Below are 19,829 nucleotides of genomic sequence, written 5' to 3'. Positions count from 1 at the left end.
GATGTGTAATATTTTTTTGTTTCAGTGGATTTCTTTCAGACTTGTCATGCAGATTTTCCCTTTACAATGAAGAGTCGTCCACGTAAATTTAGTGCTGTAGTTTGATTTGGGGTCGATTTAATTTTTGTTCTTGCTTTCCGATTTTGCATTATGTATTTATAGTATACTTTATTTTTTCTAGTATTTGCATACAAATTTGTTAATTGTTTCGATTTTTTATTCGGACACAAACTGGAATGACTTGCTTCCCAACATAGCTTCATTTGCTACAATCCATTCAAGTAAAATTTGAGGAGAAAATGAGAGAGCACTGCTTAATTAAGATGGTTTGGGCATACTCAACGTAGGCTTTTGGATGCTCCAGTGAGAAGAATTGACTCGTGCCAAGTTGATGAAGTAAAAAGAGGCAGGGGCAGACTGAAAACAACCTGGGTAGAAACAGTGACGAAAGACTTGATGGCTAGGAACATAGCAGAGAACATGACCTTGGATAGGAGAGAATGAAAGAAGATGATTCATGTAGACGAACCCAACTAGTGTCGTGATTAGACTTAGTCAATTTGAGCCAGGTAAACTCTTTCACCTTCTTCATGAAATTTTTCTAAAGGATTCATTAGCCGACCCCAACTGGTTTGGGACAAAGGCTTAGTTGAGTTGAGTTGAGTTGTTGAGTTGTATAACATCTTGAATTATATTTTTTGTGCTTGGCATCAAGAGAACAAGTTCCTTCTCTTGAATTGTATCTCCTAGCTCCATCCATTTGGTTTCATTCCACCAAAAAGCAAAAGCTCCAAGGCACTATCATTTTATTATTATTTCTGATCGGTAAAATCTATATTTCTGAAAAAAAGGAAAAAGAGATAGAAGCTCTTATTTTTATGATTAAAAATTCATTTATAGTAGTTATTTTTAAGGCTGCAACTTAGGTCGAGTTTTACCCGACCCACATCGACATAACCCGAAAATATCATGGGTCGGGTCAGGTTTCAGGTTGAAAAACCTAACCTAATTTCGGGTTGGGACGTGTTTAAAGAAAAAAAACCCAAAACCCAACCCGACTCTTATAGGCGTGCCATGATTTTCTTAAATATCTTGTCAATTTATTTTCAAGTATATTGATAAAATTGTTTCCACCTAGGTGATCACGCTTGTGATTCAAAAAAGTATTTTCCTTTTTAAATTGGAAAATGATATGGAGACCAAGAGTACCACCAGTACGGGACTTGCAACGAGAATAGGCCATGTGTGCAAAAAATTGAAGTTTTTGTTGATTTCCCTGAACTTAAGGGATTGCTCACGTCACTTGTGAGGATGTGGCCACAATCAATTTGTTAGGTCCCCTTTTCGGTGGTACTCTCGGTTTCCTTAGCATTGCTCTTTTAAATTCATGCACTTGACAACTTATATTTAGAGATTTTTCATGTGACGATTTGTTGTCTTCAACCATCTTTGAAATTAATCACTATAGTACGAACATTAAAAACCCAACCCAACCCAACCCCACCCAAGTACCCGATTGAGATACTCGAGTAGAGTCGGACTTATGAATATCGGGTTTTCCCGTAAAGACTTGTCCCGACCCGATATAATATCTAGGGTAGGGTAGGGTTATGGAAAACCCGTCCTGCGCCGCCATACTCGAGTTGTAACCCTAGTTGTTGTTGTTGTTTTTTTGGTGTGGCGTGGGGGGTTGAATTTCAGGTGTTTAATTTCACTGGAAAAATATAGAGTTACCGTCGAAAGAAAAACTATAACCGAGATCCTTTTTAGTTAGCACTTGTTAATTTGAAATCAAGTGCATCTAAGGCACCTTTTTACTAAAATAAACGTGGTTGTTTGCAAATCCAGAGCAATAGCATGATTAACCAACAAGTCTCACGGCACACCATAAATATAGATAGTCTTGATCATTACATCATTACTATTTACACCTAAGGTGGTGCGCCATGTAGTAGAAATGAGCTCTAGAGTATAGACTAAAACTCAAAAATAAACTAAGACAATAATTAGGCTGAAAAATGAACGCCATCCAGAAAAATCGTAAGAGATTAATTACCAAGTCACTGGTTGTTTTCGATTATGAGATTAATGACCAAGTCACAGATTGTTTTGGATTATAAGAACCGATTGTGATTCCAAAACTGAATATTGGACTCAAATTTGGGATTTGCCAGGGACTGAAAGGCATTTCACAGCTGGCTGTTGCATGAGAGCAGCCACATAGTCTCAATTTTCAGCAGAATTGTGGCTTACTAATTTAATTCATCTGAGGTGGCTGCTTTCATGCAACAGCCAGCTGTGAAATGCCTTTCTGCAAAAGTCCCTAGCAAATCCCCTCAAATTTACATTTACATTTTGGTCCAATAATCAGTTTTGGACTCGCAATCGATTATCAAAATCCAAAACAAACAGGACGTAGAGAACTTGAGAAAGTGATTTGAATTCTCGATGTTGACTAAGGGTTTTCTATCATCTATATATACTAGCAAAAAACCCCGTGCGATGCACGGACCAAGAAAGAATTGTACAGACCACATCATAGGTTGATCTAAACTATCCATGTGATGGAACACAATATAAATAGGTTGTGCCCGTAAAATAATTTCCATAGGCTGATCCTGGTCCTCCAATCTATAGAGGTTTCGAAAATTGTTGTTCCTCTTAAGGTGCACAGAATTCATCAATATTTTTACAGGTGTCTGCATTCGTAATATCAAACTTTCCGTAATTTGACCCGCACATAGTGAATAAGGAAAAGTAGTTCCCAATTTCCAACCCAACTGGGTTCAACCCGACCCAACCCGATTTGCAATTTCCTCAACCCGACCCAACCTGATTTCCAATTCGGGTTGGGTCGGGTCGGGTAGACCCAATTTGATATGGTACCAATTGTTGACCACCTCAACTCAAGCCGGGTTATTTTGGATTTTGAGAACCAATAGTGAGTCACCAATAATTAGTTTTTAACTCACAATCGGTTCTCAAAATCCAAACTAAACAGGGACTAACAATTAACAAAGGGAAATGTTATCCGCACTACTATATTTTGATGATCACACTCCTCACTTTATTAAAGTACGGTATGGCCCGCACCATAGGATTATCCAAACCGTCCATTGTGAACTGTGGAGACTATTTCAATGTTGAAAAAGAAAAACACATATACAAAACTTCTTCAGATGGAACCCAAATTCGGGTTTCGGGTCGGGTCGGGTTGGGTTGATTTTTCCCAACCCAATTTGCGAAAAAGCTTAACCTGAGCCAACCCAAATTCGGGTTGAACCCGACTCGCGTGGGAACATCCAAGTAACAACGATGGTTTCAAATTATATATAGTGCTAATGTCCTCACTACCATATTTTATAATGGCACTACTCACTGTATTTTGATGATCGTACTCCCAACTTTATTAAAATGTACGGTATGGCCCGTACCATAGGATGATCCAAACCGTCCATTAGATGGGCCACTACCTACATAGGTTGTGCCCCAAAATCATATTCATAGGATGATCCGAACCCTCCGATCTATAGCGGATTATGGGTTGATCCAAACCGTCCATGTGATGGAACACAACATCAATCGGTTGTGCCCTTAAAATCATTTCCATAGGTTGATCCTAGCCCTCCAAACGATATAGGCTGATCCTAGCCCTCCAATCGATAAAGGTTTCCATAAATGTTGTTCCTCTTCAGGTGCTCGGAATCCGTCAATATTTTGCAAGTATCCTACATGAGTAAAATTAAGTACTTCTTTTGTAATTGTCATACGTCTTTCCTCTTCTTGGTAGTTTTTTTTTTCATAATTGTCATAGACAGGTACCCTTGGTCGTACTTTTCGTATGTAGGTTACGATTTTACCCTCAAATAATTTCTCATAGAGATAGAGGCTCCCAACCCTATTTGCGAAAAAGCTTAACCTGAGCGAACCCAAATTCGGGTTGAACCCAACCCGCGTGGGAACATCCAAGTAACAACGGTGGTTTCAAATTATATATAGTGCTAATGTCCTCACTATCATATTTTATAATGGCAATACTCACTATATTTTGATGATCGCACTCCCAACTTTATTAAAATGTACGATATGGCACGTACCATAGGATGATCCAAACCGTCCATTAGATGGGCTACTGCCTACATAGGTTGCATGTGCCCCAAAAATCATATTCATAGGTTGATCAGAATCCTCCGATCTATAGCGGGTTATGGGTTGATCCAAACCGTCCATGTGATGGAACACAACATCAATCGGTTGTGCCCTTAAAATCATTTCCATAGGTTGATCCTAGCCCTCCAATCGATAGAGGTTTCCATAAATGTTGTTTCTCTTCAGGTGCCCGGAATCCGTCAATATTTTGCAAGTGTCCTGCATGAGTAAAATCAAGTAGTTCTTTTGTCATTGTCATATGTCCTTACCTCTTCTTGGTAGTTTTTTTTCATAATTGTCACAGACAGATACCCTTGGTCGGTACTTTTCGTATGTAGATTACGATTCTACCCTTAAATAATTTCTCATAGTGATAGATGTTAGATATCAGCAAAGGGGTTAATGGTAAAAGAGTAATGCTGACGTGTAAATCTCAGGAAAAAAGAAAAGAAATTCCTTTTCTCTCTAGCTATATAGTAGTAGATGTTGTGTTCGTATGTGAGCTGGACAAGATTAAGCTTTGGACATTTTAAACTGAATGGGAAAGCCCTCTAAATATTAAAAAAAAAAAACAGAAAAAAAAAAGAAGATCAGTATATACAAGATTCTCTCACCAGTCCTTCTAAACCTACTAATGCATGAGTTGGGCCTTGAGCTGGAAAAATGGTAATAGACTAATAGATGTACAAATAGTGGGATCCACACGCTTAGGAGAGCTGTAATCTAAGGGCTTGTTCTTCAACGCTTCTCATTCTCTGTTTTTACTTTTTAGACGGGACGGGACGGGACGGGACGGGACGAAACAGACAATAGAGAAATTCTTCGCAAGTAAATCACCACAAAATTCTGGTCAAGAGTTGGAAATAAAAGAAAAAGGTGCAAAAGTGCAGCAGAGAAAGATTAACCCTTTCACTTTGTGTGTCTTTTTCTTTGAGGAGAAGTAAAAAGCTTGAGAACGGTGTTCCTCAAATTTGACCACTTCCAACCTTTTCTCCCCTTTTCCCCATTATTGGCATGACTTTGGACTGAATTCTTGCCCTCTTCTAACAGAAGGAGAATGAGAAAGAGTTGGGATTTTCAAGGGAATATCTTATAAAGCTATTTCATGGCTGACTTTTGCACGAGAGAACAGCCACCTCAGATGAATCAAATGAATAAGACAAAATCTGATGAAAAGAAAGACTGTGTGGCTCTTTTCTGATGCAAAAGTCAGCAGTGAAATGCCTTTCTACGAAACTCCCTGGCAAATCCTCTGTTAGTTATATCCCAAATGACTAAAAAGAAAATTGAGACTAAGAAGTAGAGAAAGCAACTATTAATAAACAATGCCAATTTTCTTTTAGCAAAGTCACAATTATCATAGAGTAAACAAAAAAATGCCAATATTCTTTTAGTAAAACCACAATTACTTGAAATAAAACCCAATCCGCACGTTTCCTATCACTTACCCATTGTATTAAATTTCAATTTCGGTAAAACTTCGGTCCTGGCCGAAACCGTAATTTTGGCTAAAATCCCTCAATTCGGTAGAAAGTGGCCGCAATTTCAGCCGAAATTCTGTAAAGAAATAAAAAAGGCCATTTCTCAATTTCCAAAATTTCGTCAAGGTCGTGGTCGGAGTCTCAATTTCAGCTTACCAACCAAGAAAATGAAATTCTATATTTCACATTCGAACATTACGACTGAACAATTATAAATGTTGTAGCAATTTTCAATCTTTCAAAAAAAAAATTCCAAAATGTCTTCCAATTTTGGTTTGGGTACGTTTCAAATTGACCGAAATCCTTCGGCCGAAATTTAAAACCATGCTCTTACCTACCATCTTCCAAGTTGCTCACATTTAATGGGCAACGATGGACTAACTGGAGGATCTTATCCATCAGTTATCGTGCAATAAAATATTCTTTACTGTTAATTTTATCTCAGAACTAAAAATTCTTGTAAGATGTTTCCAATAGACTATATTGCACAAAGGAATTGCTAGTGTCCATCGCAGAAGGCATTTCACGGCTGGTCTGTCGCACGCCAGACCAGCCACCTTGTGAATAGAGACAAAAGCTGTTGTCTTCATTCATGAGGTGGCTGGTGTGACATGTGACAGACCGGGCCTAGAAAATCCCATTGCACAAATAGGTTATTTTAGTTTCAGTGCTTGAAAGGAGAAAATATCTTATAATGAAGGGTGTTTGTGCCTAAAAATGGAAACTGTCAGTATCATGACATATTTATGGTAGATGGGGTTGGGTCTGTAGCTCAAGTGGCTGAGGCTGATCTTCCCTTTGAGAAGATCAAATCCGTTACGAATCGATTTAGGTTCGTATCATGGAGTCTGTTCTAAAGGGAATTTTTAGAGATGTTTCTAAAGAGGAGAGAAAGTCCAACAATGGAGGAAACCAGAAAGGGCAAAGCTATATCTTCTCTTTCCATTCTACTCAATTTCAGATGACCAAAGCATACGAATAGGAATAGCTTTTGAGGGTGTTGTGAGTTCTCTTATCAGCAAGCTAGAGTCCCTGCTCAGGGAAGAAGCAAAATTGTTGAGTGGTGTTAGAATATGTTGGATCCAACGGTTGGATTGGGTTAAGATCTCACCGTTGGATCATCTAGGAGGTAGATTGGGTAAGTGGCTAAATGGAGCAACTAGATAAATTAGCCAAGTGGATTAGAAGAGGCAAGCAAGAGAGATTAGGAAAGTAGATTTGATTAGGTTAGATTAGAATATTCTAGTGTTATCTCTTTCCATAGTTGTCTTGATTTGTTTCTATGTTTATTATGTAAGTGCTCTATAAAAGCACCAATGGATTCTCTTTGTAAGTATCCAAGATTAATATAATTCTCTCAAATTTTACATGGTATCAGAGCAATTCGGTCCTAAGGTGCCTTGACCGCGAAGTTTGCTACACAGTTTTCCGGCGGACGGCCGATCTAGCCGTCCGCCGGGCCTCCTACAATCTCCCACGCCGGACCTCCATCTCTCACCAAACGGCCATGTGCTCTCTTTGTTCGTTTCCTTGTTCCCCTCCATTCTAATCTTAGACATGGGAGACCTCCCATGTCTAAGGGCTAAAGACCATTCGACCGAGTTGATCTCAACGGCATTTGGCCAGACTTCCGGTTGTTGGTTGGATCTAAGGGTACGATCACATACATTCTAATCTTAGACAATGTGATTCTTTTGGTTCTGCATAGGAAATGGTCATGCTCTCTCTGTCATGGCAGATGAGAATAGTTTCTCTTGGGTTTCGTAATCCCAACTCCCATCTTGCAAATCCCATCTTTTATAAACCTTCTTGCTATTGCCCTATGTTTTAAAAGTTACGTGTTGTTGCCTAAATTGTCATTAAAATCTTCCGTTGTTTGTTGCCGCGTGTCATTCATTGCCGCCCATCTCTTTGTGTTTTTTTTTTTATCTTTGTTGCCTATTTCGGCATTGGTCCATAGTGACCATTTTCATGCCCATTTCGGCATTGGTCCATAGTGACCCTTTTCATGCCCATTCCGGCATTGGTCCATAGTGACCCATCTCTTGCCCATTCTGGCATTGGTCCATAGTGACCCATTCTTACTCACCCATTGAGGCTTGAGTATCATCTAGTCCTATTGAGGCTATGATTTATTGGCTTTTAAGCTCTCTTCGTGACTCATCAACAAGCGGCATCTTCTTCAGCAACCATCATCAATGATCATTGGCAGCAACATCACTCTTGATCAACAGATCTTCATCATAGACTTTTGGAAGTGTGCATCAAATCGATTGATTTTGATTACATTTGTAATTTGGGGAATTATATTGTATTGGGAAATTTTTTCATTATTGTCAAACGTATATCGATTTTCAATCCATATACGTTTGAGGGGGCATGTTAGAATATGTGGGATCCAACAGTTGGATTGGGTTAAGATCTCACCGTTAGATCATCTTGGAGGTAGATTGGGTAAGTGGCTAAATGGAGCAACTAGATAAATTAGCCAAGTGGATTAGAAGAGGCAAGCAAGAGAGATTAGGAAAGTAGATTTGATTAGGTTAGATTAGAATATTCTAGTGTTATCTCTTTCCTTAGTTGTCTTGATTTATTTCTATGTTTATTATGTAAGTGCTCTATAAAAGCACCAATGGATTCTCTTTGTAAGTATCCAAGATTAATATAATTCTCTCAAATTTTACAAGTGGTGTGGGCAATGAAGTTCGCAGAATCAAAGCCGAACTAGAAAGCAAAAAAGCTTTCTTAAGGGATGCAGATGCAAGGGCCGAGAACGAAGGAGGAGTACAAATTTGAGTGAAACAAGTAAGAGACGTTTCCTATGACATAGAGAAAGTCTTAGACGAGTTCGTGCTTCACCTAGCCCCACCTCACAAACATGGGTTCGTCGGATTTCTTTGTAAGTCCTCTCACTTCATCAAGAGGCGTAAGGTTCGCCATGACATAGCAACTAGCATGCAAAACCTCCAAACACAGGTCCAAGAGATCTCCATTAGAAAAGGTAATTATGAGCTCAATAGAACAGAGCAAGGGTCAAGTTCATCCTCTACATGGCATGATCCGCGAGTGAATGCACTTTTTGTGGAGGAAGCTGAACTTGTAGGTATCACCAAGCCTAGAAATGAATTGGTTGAATGGTTAGTGAGAGAAAGATCAGAGACTTAAAACCACCTCAGTGGTTGGGATGGGTGGCTTGGGCAAGACCACTCTGGTAAAGAAAGTCTACGACAACGAAAGAGTGAAGGGAAACTTGGAATGCTATGATTGGATCACTGTTTCACAGACATTTACAACTGAGGAGCTTCTAAAAAGCAAGGTGAAGGAATTCTGCAAGTCGAGGAAGCAGCCAGTACCAGAAGGACTAGATTTGATGAAAAGCGCCCAACTAATCAACCAACTTAGAGAATATCTGCAAAACAAGAGGTATGTGATTGTTCTTGATGATGTATGGCATGTAGATTTATGGGAAGGTATTAAATATGCAGTACCTGATTGTAAATGTGGTAGTTGGATAATGATCACAACTCGTAGTGGTGATGTAGCTTCATCCTGCAAAGAAAACTCTGGTCTTGTCTACAAACTAAAACCTCTGCCTTTCAATGAGGCTTGGGATCTCTTCTGCAAGAAGGCATTCCAGTCGAATTTGTGGGGCAGTTGTCCCCCGGAATTAAAAGAGTTGTCTGAAAAATTCGTCAAAAGATGAGGAGGATTGCCATTAGCAATTGTCACGGTCGGAGGGCTTTCATTGAAGAAGAACAAAAGTTTGATAGAATGGGAGAAAATACATCGAAGCCTTGGTTCGGAATTAGAGACAAATGACAACCTTCAAAGGATGAAGAGAATCTTGTGGCTTAGTTACAATGATCTTCCTTACTACCTAAAATCTTGTTTCTTGTATCTAAGTATCTTTCCTGCGGAGTATTTGATTAAGAGTTTAAGAATTATTCAGTTGTGGGTTGCTGAAGGGTTCATAGAAGATAAGCAAGGCAAGACAGTAGAAGAAGTTGCAGAGAGTTATCTAGAGGAGATCATCAGTCGGAGCATGGTACAAGTAGTCGAGTCTTATGACGATGGGAGGGTGAGAAGTTTTCTAGTCCACGATTTTTTTACATGAAATTGTTCTTTCCAAATCTAGAGAAGAGAATTTTAGTGCAATTTCTGTTGAATTGGTAACAAGATTGCCTGACAAAATCCGACGCCTATCACTTCATAAAAATTTCGAAAGCATGCCAAAGAACATGAGCTTCTCCCACCTTCGCTCATTTTTCATGTTTGGAATAGAAAAATTGCCGGACTCCTCAATGTCTACCTTTTTCACTGGGTTTAGACTGGGGAAGATTTTGGACTTGGAGGATGCACCAATAGAGAAGTTCCCAAGTGAAATTGTAAATCTATTCCATTTAAGATATTTAAGTTTGAGAAATACAAAGATTAAAACTCTCCCCAAGTCCAGAGGAAAGCTTAAAAACCTGGAAACGTTGAATCTTAAAGGCACCAATGTATCAGAACTGCCAGATGAGATCCTCAAGCTCGAGCATCTACGACATCTCCTCGTGTATCATTATGCTAGTGAAGATTATACATCTTTTCATTACATGCATGGTGTTCAGGTGCCTAGCTTGCACATGTGTGAACCACACATGTTTGCTCCATCTTTTCCCACTACCTACCTATTTCAAATTCAAACCCTTACTTGGAACTCCAAACCCACCACTTCCCTAAACATTGAAGACACCACTTTCTCATACCCACTACCACTTACCTAAGCTATTTTCTCTTGACTAAGCCTATTCTTAATTAACTCATTTTGGTAGAGATTCTCCACTACCTAGACCTCCAATGAAGCTTCATTGAAGCTCTCTTGTGTGCAAGCTTGGTTTTGAAGCTTTCTTCTCTCTTTTTGTTCTTGTCTTGTATTGTGTTATTCCATCATATTTATTGGATTACATCTTGTGGTGATTGTTCTTCTTCTCTTTTGGTTATTGTTCTTGGGCTAGTGTAAAATTTGGTTTCACTATTTGAGAAGAGGATTTTCCGGTGTTGTGAAATCCATCTTTCTCTAGAGCCTAAACTTCAGCAATTGTACATCAATCGATGTGTTCAATTAAAGAAGGTATATTTCGGCATTGAATACCTCACAAACCTTAAAGAGCTCCAATTGTTGGATATGCCTGAGGAGTTTATGGAGCGGCTACAAGAAGGGGGAAGTGAAGATAGCTGGAAAGTTGTGTGCATCCCAGTCATCAGATCTCATTATTATCGGATATACATAGAACCGGTTCATGAAAATGTTTCATGAAGCTAAGGTGAGCTTCTGTTTCTTCCTTTTACCCTTGAATCTATTCTTTTTCATTGCTCAATTTTTCATTAGTACTTCCCTACGTTCAACTACAATTATTGAATTGCTATTTCGAAATATTTTCCATGTGAGAAATTCTCACAGATTATGCTGTTTTAGTATATATTTTGGAGCTATATTTTATTTTTATTTTTTATTCCACATGAAATGCACTGCTTTATAGCCTCTTTTTCATATCTTGATTAACTTGCTCTATCCTTTTCCTTATATTTTTATGAAATTTGAAACAAGATTTCTGCTCTCCTAAATTATGAACTTCTGGGAATGGAAATTTCAGTTCAATTTCTTTCTAGTGAAAGTTTCCGAAAGGATAAGAATTGCCCATCAAATTATTTCTCGGTTGATGCATTTCAATTGTTTACTGTAAGAGCTTTTCATATTTTCTTTTTATTTTTTTCTTAGAGACTTCAATTCCTATCCTAATTCTTATTTTGTGAAGAACTTGGCCCTGCATCTAAATCCAGTACCTCAACAGCAGGATGTGGTGGCTCCTCCAGGCTCATCTGCTCAGCTCTTGAAAGGTTTTTGTGAAGAGCTTTGGCCTGCTTCCAATTCGGTGGCTGAAACTCAGGCAGTCCTATTTTGGATTCAATTAGTTATTGTTTACTTTCCTATTTTGGATTCAATTAGTTATTGTTTGTTTCCCTCTTTCACCTATTTGAGTCGAGTGATTCCATGTTTGCGGTCAAGGATCTTTCGGATCCGTGTTTTATTTCCAAATAATGTAGATCAGTAATCTCTAAAATAAAACTTATTCAGGATGATCGTTGTTGGAAGATTTCTCATATTTTTCGTAAGCATGTACGTCTAAAGCACATTTTACTCAAATCAATGTGGTTGTTTGCAAAGCTAGAGCAATAGCATGATGAACCAACTAGTTTCCAGGATCTGAGATGCTTCATTCTAACAACTTCTCCAACTCCAAAAGCATAAGCTTTTGAAGTAACTGGTTGTTTCACATGGTATCAGAGCAAATGCCTGGGTTCAAACCTCCCGGATAGCAAAATTCCACATGCAATGGCCAAACTTAAAAGAGGGGCCGCATGTGCCACGTGTAGGCCAACCCAGAAAGAGGGGCCACACGTGAGGAGGAGTGTTAAAGTATAAAAGATTAAAACAGCCTTTCTCCAACAGCTTAAGCTTTTGGAGTAACTGGTTGTTTCACGGGGCATGCCATAAATATAGACATTCTTGATCATTACAATTTAGAGCATGGGCGATGTTCTGTGTACTAGAAATGAGTTCTAGAGTATACACTAAAAAGTAAAAACTCAAAAAAGAAACTAAGATGCAATAATTAAGCTAAAAAGGGAACACCATCAGAAGAGATCACTAAGTCACTGATTGTTTTGGATTATGAGAACTGATTGTGAGTCCAAAACTGATTACTGGACTCAAAATTAAAGGTAAATTGGAGTCAAAAAATCATTTTGGACTCAAAATTGATTCTCAAAAGCGAGAACTAACAGAACCTAAAGAACTGGAAAAAGTGATTTAAATTATCCACGTTGACTGAGGGTTGCGTATTCTGTATATATGGTGTTTGTACATGAGTTGTACAAGATTAAAATTTGGACATTATTAACTGAATGGGAAAGCCCCCTAATATTTATAAAAAATCAGGCATACGAGATTCAAACCAATCCTTCTAAACCTATTACCGCATGAGTTGGCTCTTGAGCTGGAAAAATCGATCAATCTTTCTTTACCACAACAAATGTACAGAGTCAGGGGCGGAGCTACATATAGCGTGGGAGTGGCCATGCCCCCAATGACTTGCACAATCCCTTTTATCACTACAACAGAAAGGGTTTTACACCGCTAAAAGGCAGAAATACATTTATCGCCATTATTGAACACGGGTAATAGGAAATTGCCCCCCCCCCCCCCCCCCCCCCAACATGGCCAATGCAGGCAAAGTGTAAATTAGTCTGGCTCCCCATGTGTAAATTTTTGGCTCCGTCCCTATTCATAGAGGGAGGAGAGCTGTACAGAGAAGGGTCTGTTCTTCAACGCTTCTTAATCTCTGTTTTTAGACAGGGCAGAACAGTTCTACCTTGAAGAACACCATTCTCGCTTTTTTTTTTTCATTCTCCGTAGCTACGAAGGTGCAAAAGAGCGGCAGAGAAATATTAACCCGTTCATTCTCCAGAGAGAGCTTCTGTGCTTTTAATTTTTCCGTGTGGAGAAGAAAAAAGCTTGACAATGGTTTTACTCGAATTTGGTTACTCAAATTTGGCATGACTTTGGGCTGAATACTTGCCGTTTCACAGGAGAATGAGAAGCTATGAAGAACACGCCATAACTGCCCATATATGCATCTCCCAAAATCCTCTTAAACCCTACCAGGGAACTCTAAGCCATATATATCTGACGGTGGCAATTTGCTACTCCAAGTTGCCTAAACAAATAGAAGGTATCCACAATAGAAACTAGTTAAATTGGAGTAAGAGTTTTTATATGATGCCCGACCGTGAAGTACTGCCCGGTACCATCCTTGATGATATGGAGTTTTTATATGATGCCCGACCGTGAAGTACCGTCCGGTACCACCCTTGATGATATGGAGTTTTTATATGATGCCCGACCGACATGTACCGTCTATACCACCCTTGATATTTGATCCAACTGCAGCCTCAGCAGCAGCCCACTTTTTAAGAGCCTGCTGTTGGATCAAATATCAAGGGTGGTAATTTTGAAGTATCACCTTCACGGGACTTGACGGTCGGGCATCATATAATTTCTCCAAAAAAGAAAATACTTAGATTTTATTACATGAATTTCACAATGGTGCAAGATTTATTACTGTATAAGAGTTTTGGATTATACTAATAAAATGATGGAATATACTAATAAAATGATGGAAATAAGGAAGTAAAACACAGAAAATTAAATCCGCATTAATAATAAGAATAAAAAAAGTAAAAAAGTGACTCATCGTTTGAGTGCGGGCAGGATATTTATCCATACAACCATTCTCTACTCTGCTCTAAAGGTGTGCACTCACCCACACTGCCAAGCTTGTGAATGTACTATATGGTTGTCTTGATCTGAGAGAACGAATTGAAAAAGTAACTGAGAGGAGGAAAAAAAAGGAAGAACATGAATATACGTCTCAATGCACTTTACATATATACGAACGACTCCGTTTTGTGAAACACCTTTAAACCGCGTTTAAACATTAAACGACACAATAAACCATTCCCAAATATTAACTAAGAAATTGTGTTAAAATGTTTTTTTTTTAAAAACAGAGTTAAACATGTGCTTTTATTTTTTTTACCGTGGTAAACAACTCTTAAACATGGCTTTTTAAGAAACATAGCGTCAATTATGTACTTAACACGAGTAAGGGGCCGTTTGGATACACGGATTTTAGAATCCCGGATTTCTTCAAAATTGTATCTAAGGGACGAGAAGAAGAGGGCCAACCGTCGTTTTTGACTTCTCGCCCTTCTTCTGTCAGCAAGCTAGAGTAGCAGATCCTGCCATATTTCCAGGTTTTAGCAATCTTAGGACGCAGGAGAGATTTTTAAAACTTGATTTTATCTAGGGGTGGACATGGTTCCGGTTCGAACCGGGGAACCGAACCGAACCGGCACATATGGTTCGGTTCGGTTCGATTCCAGCTATATATGGTTCGGTCCCGGTTCTAAAAATTTGGAACCGGTGGATATTCGGTTCGGTTCTGGGTTTGGGATCCCGGAACCGAGAACCAAACCGAGAACCGACACTACTTACTTAGGGATTTGATAAAATCAGTCCTCCCCCATTTAATTCACCCCTCTGTAACGTTTTCCTTTGCCTTTAAAATTTTAACTCACCTCCCTTTTACCGATTTGTACTTCATAACTTCATATATAATTTGATAGGGCCTATTTGTAGTCCACATATATAAATGTTATCCCAACTTTGATATGCATTGGATATTGTATATTAGGAATTGCCCAAAACTTTGATACGAATGGTATATACCTGTTTGTAGTCCATATATACTGTTCACATATAATTTGATAGGGCATGTTTGATAGGGATATATACCTGTTTGGCTGTTTGTAGTTTGGTTGGGTAAACCCAGAACCGAACCGAACCGAACCGATTATATATGGTTCTGGTTCGGTTCGGTTCCACACATATATGGTTCGGTTCTGGTTCCAATTCCAAGGAACCAATTATACATGGTTCGGTTCTGGGTTTAGCCCAAAACCGAACCGAACCGAACCATGTCCACCCCTAATTTTATCGCTTAAAATCTAAGAAACGCTGTCATGACAGCATACAGTAGCTTGATCATGAACCCTCTTTTATACTGTTTTCAAACTAAAAACTTGGATTCTAAAATCCGCATATCCAAACAACCCCTAAATGATGATAGCATGTCTGTATGATTTTTTTATATATAATAAATAAATTGAAAATAATAAAAGTAATTTATGTTAGCATTAAATAAAATAAAAACATAAAGTCTCTATAATTTTTTCCTTTTTGAAAAATCTTAATCCTTGTTTGGCTGCAAGTGCTTACCTCGTAGATTAGTAGTAGTGTAAGTAGTCAACACAAAATGTGCCACGTCAGCAAAACTTCGTGTTTTGTTGCATTGAAATCCCTGGAGACTTGCAGGGATCTCACCTACTTAATCATTGCATATTTGCAGGTCTACTGATGTGTCTCCCTTGTTCCCTCCCTATATTATCCAAGCCAAAACCCAAAAAGAAGGTGCAATTTAGCTTGGTTTTCTTGGGAATGATGCTTTCTCTTTCTTTATCTCTCTTTTCTCTCTCTATATATACATATATTGGTAATGACACCCCTCACCACTAGCCTACGACGTTGACAACCAAACACCACTCTACGAGGTAAGTTCCAGGCAAATCCAATGATTCTGACAGTCTTACCTTTTCTTATTTGTTTTTTGCTTATATCTTTTATTCTTTGTATTTTATCCTCAGTTTACCCATCCCATAAAAAACAGAGAAAATCATATAGAATACAAATAGAAAATTTTAGAACTGGGTTTGCTTTCCTTAATCTGACCAATCTTTCATATTCTCTGTTCTTGCCGAATTTCTTGAAATGTAATAATATACTGTAGAAAGAAATTTTACTTAACCATTTTTCTCTTTTTTGTAGGCATTTAACGGTAGAGAAGAATCAGGTTCTGTACATTAAGCTGTATCCGGTGATATCGAATGATAGCAGAGATCAGCCTCCGATCGCCTCTTTTAACATTGGAATGCGTTGTTCAGCAAGAGATCACCCTAATCTAGGTCATCCCCGTAATTCTTCTTTCTTCTCCTTTCACATATTTCTGTTTCTTGTTCTCTTTTACATATTTCTGTTTCTTGTTCTCTTTATTTTTATTTTTTTCGAGGAATACCTCATGATCCAACTGTCAATCGAAAGTGGAGTCCACCCCTGAAGAACAGGAGACAAGTGACCCAGCCCCACCCATATGATCATATGGTTGGATTCATTCAATCAGTGAAATCTTTCATCATCTTCGGATGGGGCCTTCCAAATTGTTGGGGGTTCCACGCAAAAGCAAAGATCCCACATGGAAAAATTATTGACATGTGGATGGGCTTATATGGTCTTGGGCACCATCCCCTTAATGGCTAGCTTTTAAGTGTGAGTTCTACCCAGGTCCCAACAAGAAGGGTCTTGATAATGTCATGTTTTACCCTTGTTTTGTTTTGGATTTTGAGAACCGATTGTGAGTCCAAGACTGATTATTGGACTCGAATTTAATTCTAAGCACTTATTGTGTTGGACTTTGAAAATTGAGTGTGATTCCCAGACTGATTATTGGACTCCAAATTAAGCACCCTTTTGTTTGGATTTTGAGAACTGACAGTAAGTCTACTGGACCCAAAATGTAATGTTGAGCCCAATAATCAGTTTTGGACTGACAATCAGGTCTCAAAATCTAAAACAAACAGCTCTTATTCATAATTTTAAGCCCAATAATCATTTTGGGACTCAATCAGTTCTCAAAATCCAAAACAAGCAAGACCTTAATCTTGAGTCCAATAATCAGTTTCGGATCGCGATCAGTTCTCAAAAATCCAAAACAAATAAGGGGTTGGGTTAGATTGAGAGTCTGTAAGAAACTAAGTTGAAATCAACCCCAACCCGATGAAATTTTATGGTAAAAGCTCAATACAAATTCCCAAAAAATCGACCCGAGTTTGCACCTCCCGTCGATGTGAACTCTTGGGGAAGATCAGCCTGTAACCCCAACATTGGAGTAGGATTATGTGGAGCCATTCGAGGAGTAGGCGGGGAAGCAATACCTAACTATCTTTTCTCATTAACTCGAACAAGTCAAATGTGCTTTTATTCACTGACTAAGATCAAACTCGGATACTTCTTAATCTATCAATTACACTCAGAGTCACGAAGCCTCTGCAGCCAGAAATTACCGTGGGACACACATGAGTAGATGATCTAAACTATTTATTTTTTCGGTTCGATTTACATTAAAATAAAAGTCATAGGATGATCCTAAGCCTTTGATTTGCCGTACCCATTTTTGAACGACACGATATAGATACATTCCTCAAATTGAAGAGTTCAAAATAATAAATGGTTTATTTCACACTTTTATGTGGGCCCGCTGTACTTTCTTTTTCTTTTTTTTTAGGCTGCACGGGGTCGGGCATTCACGGAATAAAAAGGGCTTACACCATATAAAATCTCTGTTCACAGACTATTAACTGTTTTTGGGCCCTTGCATTGCATCTATCATTCCTCTAACTTTTTCCCTGCTGAACATTTTTCTTTCTTGCATGAGCAGAAATAGAAGACAAACAACTGAAAAACCCCGGAGATTTCATATGGGCAATTGAGACTCCACTTGCAGGGAAGATTATCATCGAAGTTGAGTTCATTGATTTGAAGATAGAGTATCAAGACGTTGAGTTCCCTGGTTCGGAATCTTTGAAGATTCCATATTCACAAGTACCTGTATTTCTATCTTCATTCCCACTTCCTCCACCGATTGATTTCCTTAATTTAAGGTTGTATTCTTTAATCATTCTTGGTGGGCCTTTCAATTGTGGATTATTAAGAAAATTTTAAGGTCACGTGGGAAGGCCTGCCTAGGTACGGGACTAGGTGGGACCTAGCCTAATACGGGACAGGTTTAATAGGGTTAGTCTAACACGTTCCATTCGCTCCCGAGAATGGTTGCATAACACAATCTTACAGTGTAATAAGTGCTTAATGAGAAATTATATGATGAAAGGACATATAAACAGTAAAGATGGTCCGATAGAAGTACCACCATTGATATTTGATCCAACAGCACCTCACTTTTTAATTTAGAGTTAAAGCTCTTAGGAAAATATGCCTACTTCAGGAAATCCCGAGCAGCCCTCTTTTTTTGTGCCACCTGTGTAACACCACATTAGCAACCATTTTTTGAGTTTTTATATGGTATAAGCCCGTGTAGTCCAGCATTTTTCAAAAAGTACTGTACGGCTTACGCCATAGGATGTGCCAAACAGTCCATTTGATGGATCACAATGTAAATAGTTTGTGCCCCAAAATTCATTTCCATAGGATGATCTCAACCCTCCTCTCTATAGATTTTGGAAAAATACTGGACAACCTATTTGAGGCACAACCAATTTACATTGTAGCCCGGTTTGGTTCATCTTATGGCGTAAACCGTACATTACTTTTTCAAAATTACTGGACTACACGGGCTTACACCATATAAAATCTCCCATTTTTAAGGGAAATGATTTCAGCGCTTCATGTTTGATAAACATGCGCTCTTCTTGTCTTGTATTGTTTAAAGGGCTTTAAGAGCTTTTTGAGAACTGTAATATTCCTCAAACAGCCCTTTAAAGAGAAAGGGGGCGAATGCACACTGCAGGGGGGCGAAAATATCATCACCCCCCTTTAAATACTACAAACATGAGAGCGCATGTTTATCAAAACATTGGAGCACTGAAATTTTTTCCCTTTTTTAATGACAAGAATTTTTTTTTCCCGTGGATGGCAAATTTACAGCTATAGGTACACCTGGTAACATGATGGTGGCTTTGTGGTACAATCCTTAAACAAGTGTCTGATATCATGTGAAGCAACCGATTGCTCCAAAGGCTTAAGCTGTTAGAGATGGTGTTATTTAATCATTTATACTTCAACATCTTCCAATTTTTCCTATGAAACACAGTTCACAGCCTTTCTCTAAGCTTCTTCCTTTCCTATGATTTTTCCTATATAAATGTCAGCCCCCTTTCTCCATCTGGAAGGAAAGTGTCCTCCCACTAGGGAGGTGTATGGAAGCTCTATTTTCCCTCGGCCAAATGTTATCGGAAAACATCCTACCAGACATCACAATCAATGATTCCAACGGGAGTGTACCAGCCCACCGAGCCATCCTCGCCACGAGATCACCTGTTTTCCACAGCATGTTCTCTCACAACCTCAAAGAGAAGGAGCTTTCAACCATTAATATCTCTGATATGTCGATCGAAGCTTGTAAGGTATTCCTTGAATACATCTATGGCAACATCAAACATGACGTGTTTTTTATATATCGCCTTTCTCTTCTCCAAGCAGCCGATAAGTATGACATTCCCGACCTCAAAGAAGCCTGCAATGAAAGCCTTCAACAAGACATAGATGCGAATAATGTATTCGAAAGGCTTCAGATTGCATCTCTCTATAGACTTCCAGAGCTGAAAAGCAGTTGCTTGAGGCACTTTGTGAAATTTGGCAAGATATATGACATTCGCGAAGAATTCAATTCCTTTCTGCAGCATGCCAACAGGGACCTGATTGTAGATATCTTCCAAGAGGTTCTTGATGCTCTGAAAGGTTTCTGA

The 19,829-nt window shown here is 38.7% G+C and overlaps 1 protein-coding gene and 1 pseudogene across 1 annotated transcript; both read left to right on the top strand.

Moving 5' to 3' along the window:
* Positions 1 to 6,376: 6,376 nt before the first annotated feature.
* Positions 6,377 to 10,929, top strand: LOC143878108 (disease resistance protein RPM1-like; annotated as a pseudogene).
* Positions 10,926 to 19,829, top strand: LOC143878107 (BTB/POZ domain-containing protein At1g55760-like). The gene is made up of 4 exons (XM_077380429.1): positions 10,926 to 10,936; positions 16,120 to 16,265; positions 17,786 to 17,904; positions 19,233 to 19,829. Exons 1-4 carry the CDS (start codon positions 10,926 to 10,928, stop codon positions 19,827 to 19,829), a joined length of 873 nt encoding a protein of 290 aa, XP_077236544.1.

The sequence above is a fragment of the Tasmannia lanceolata genome, unplaced genomic scaffold (assembly GCF_043159265.1).
Source record: "Tasmannia lanceolata isolate RefF3 unplaced genomic scaffold, GAP_Taslan_0.1 ptg000006l, whole genome shotgun sequence".
Classification (NCBI taxonomy): Eukaryota; Viridiplantae; Streptophyta; class Magnoliopsida; order Canellales; family Winteraceae; genus Tasmannia; species Tasmannia lanceolata.
The sequence above is the reverse complement of the archived record's forward strand: the minus strand, read 5'-3'. Positions and strand labels throughout refer to the sequence as shown.

Excerpts from the sequence above, each read along its gene's own strand:
- LOC143878107 (XM_077380429.1), top strand. Across the intron at positions 16,266-17,785 it reads CCCTAATCTAGGTCATCCCC|AAATAGAAGACAAACAACTG; the intron begins GTAATTCTTCTT and ends TTGCATGAGCAG. Across the intron at positions 17,905-19,232 it reads TGAAGATAGAGTATCAAGAC|CCCCCTTTCTCCATCTGGAA; the intron begins GTTGAGTTCCCT and ends TATAAATGTCAG.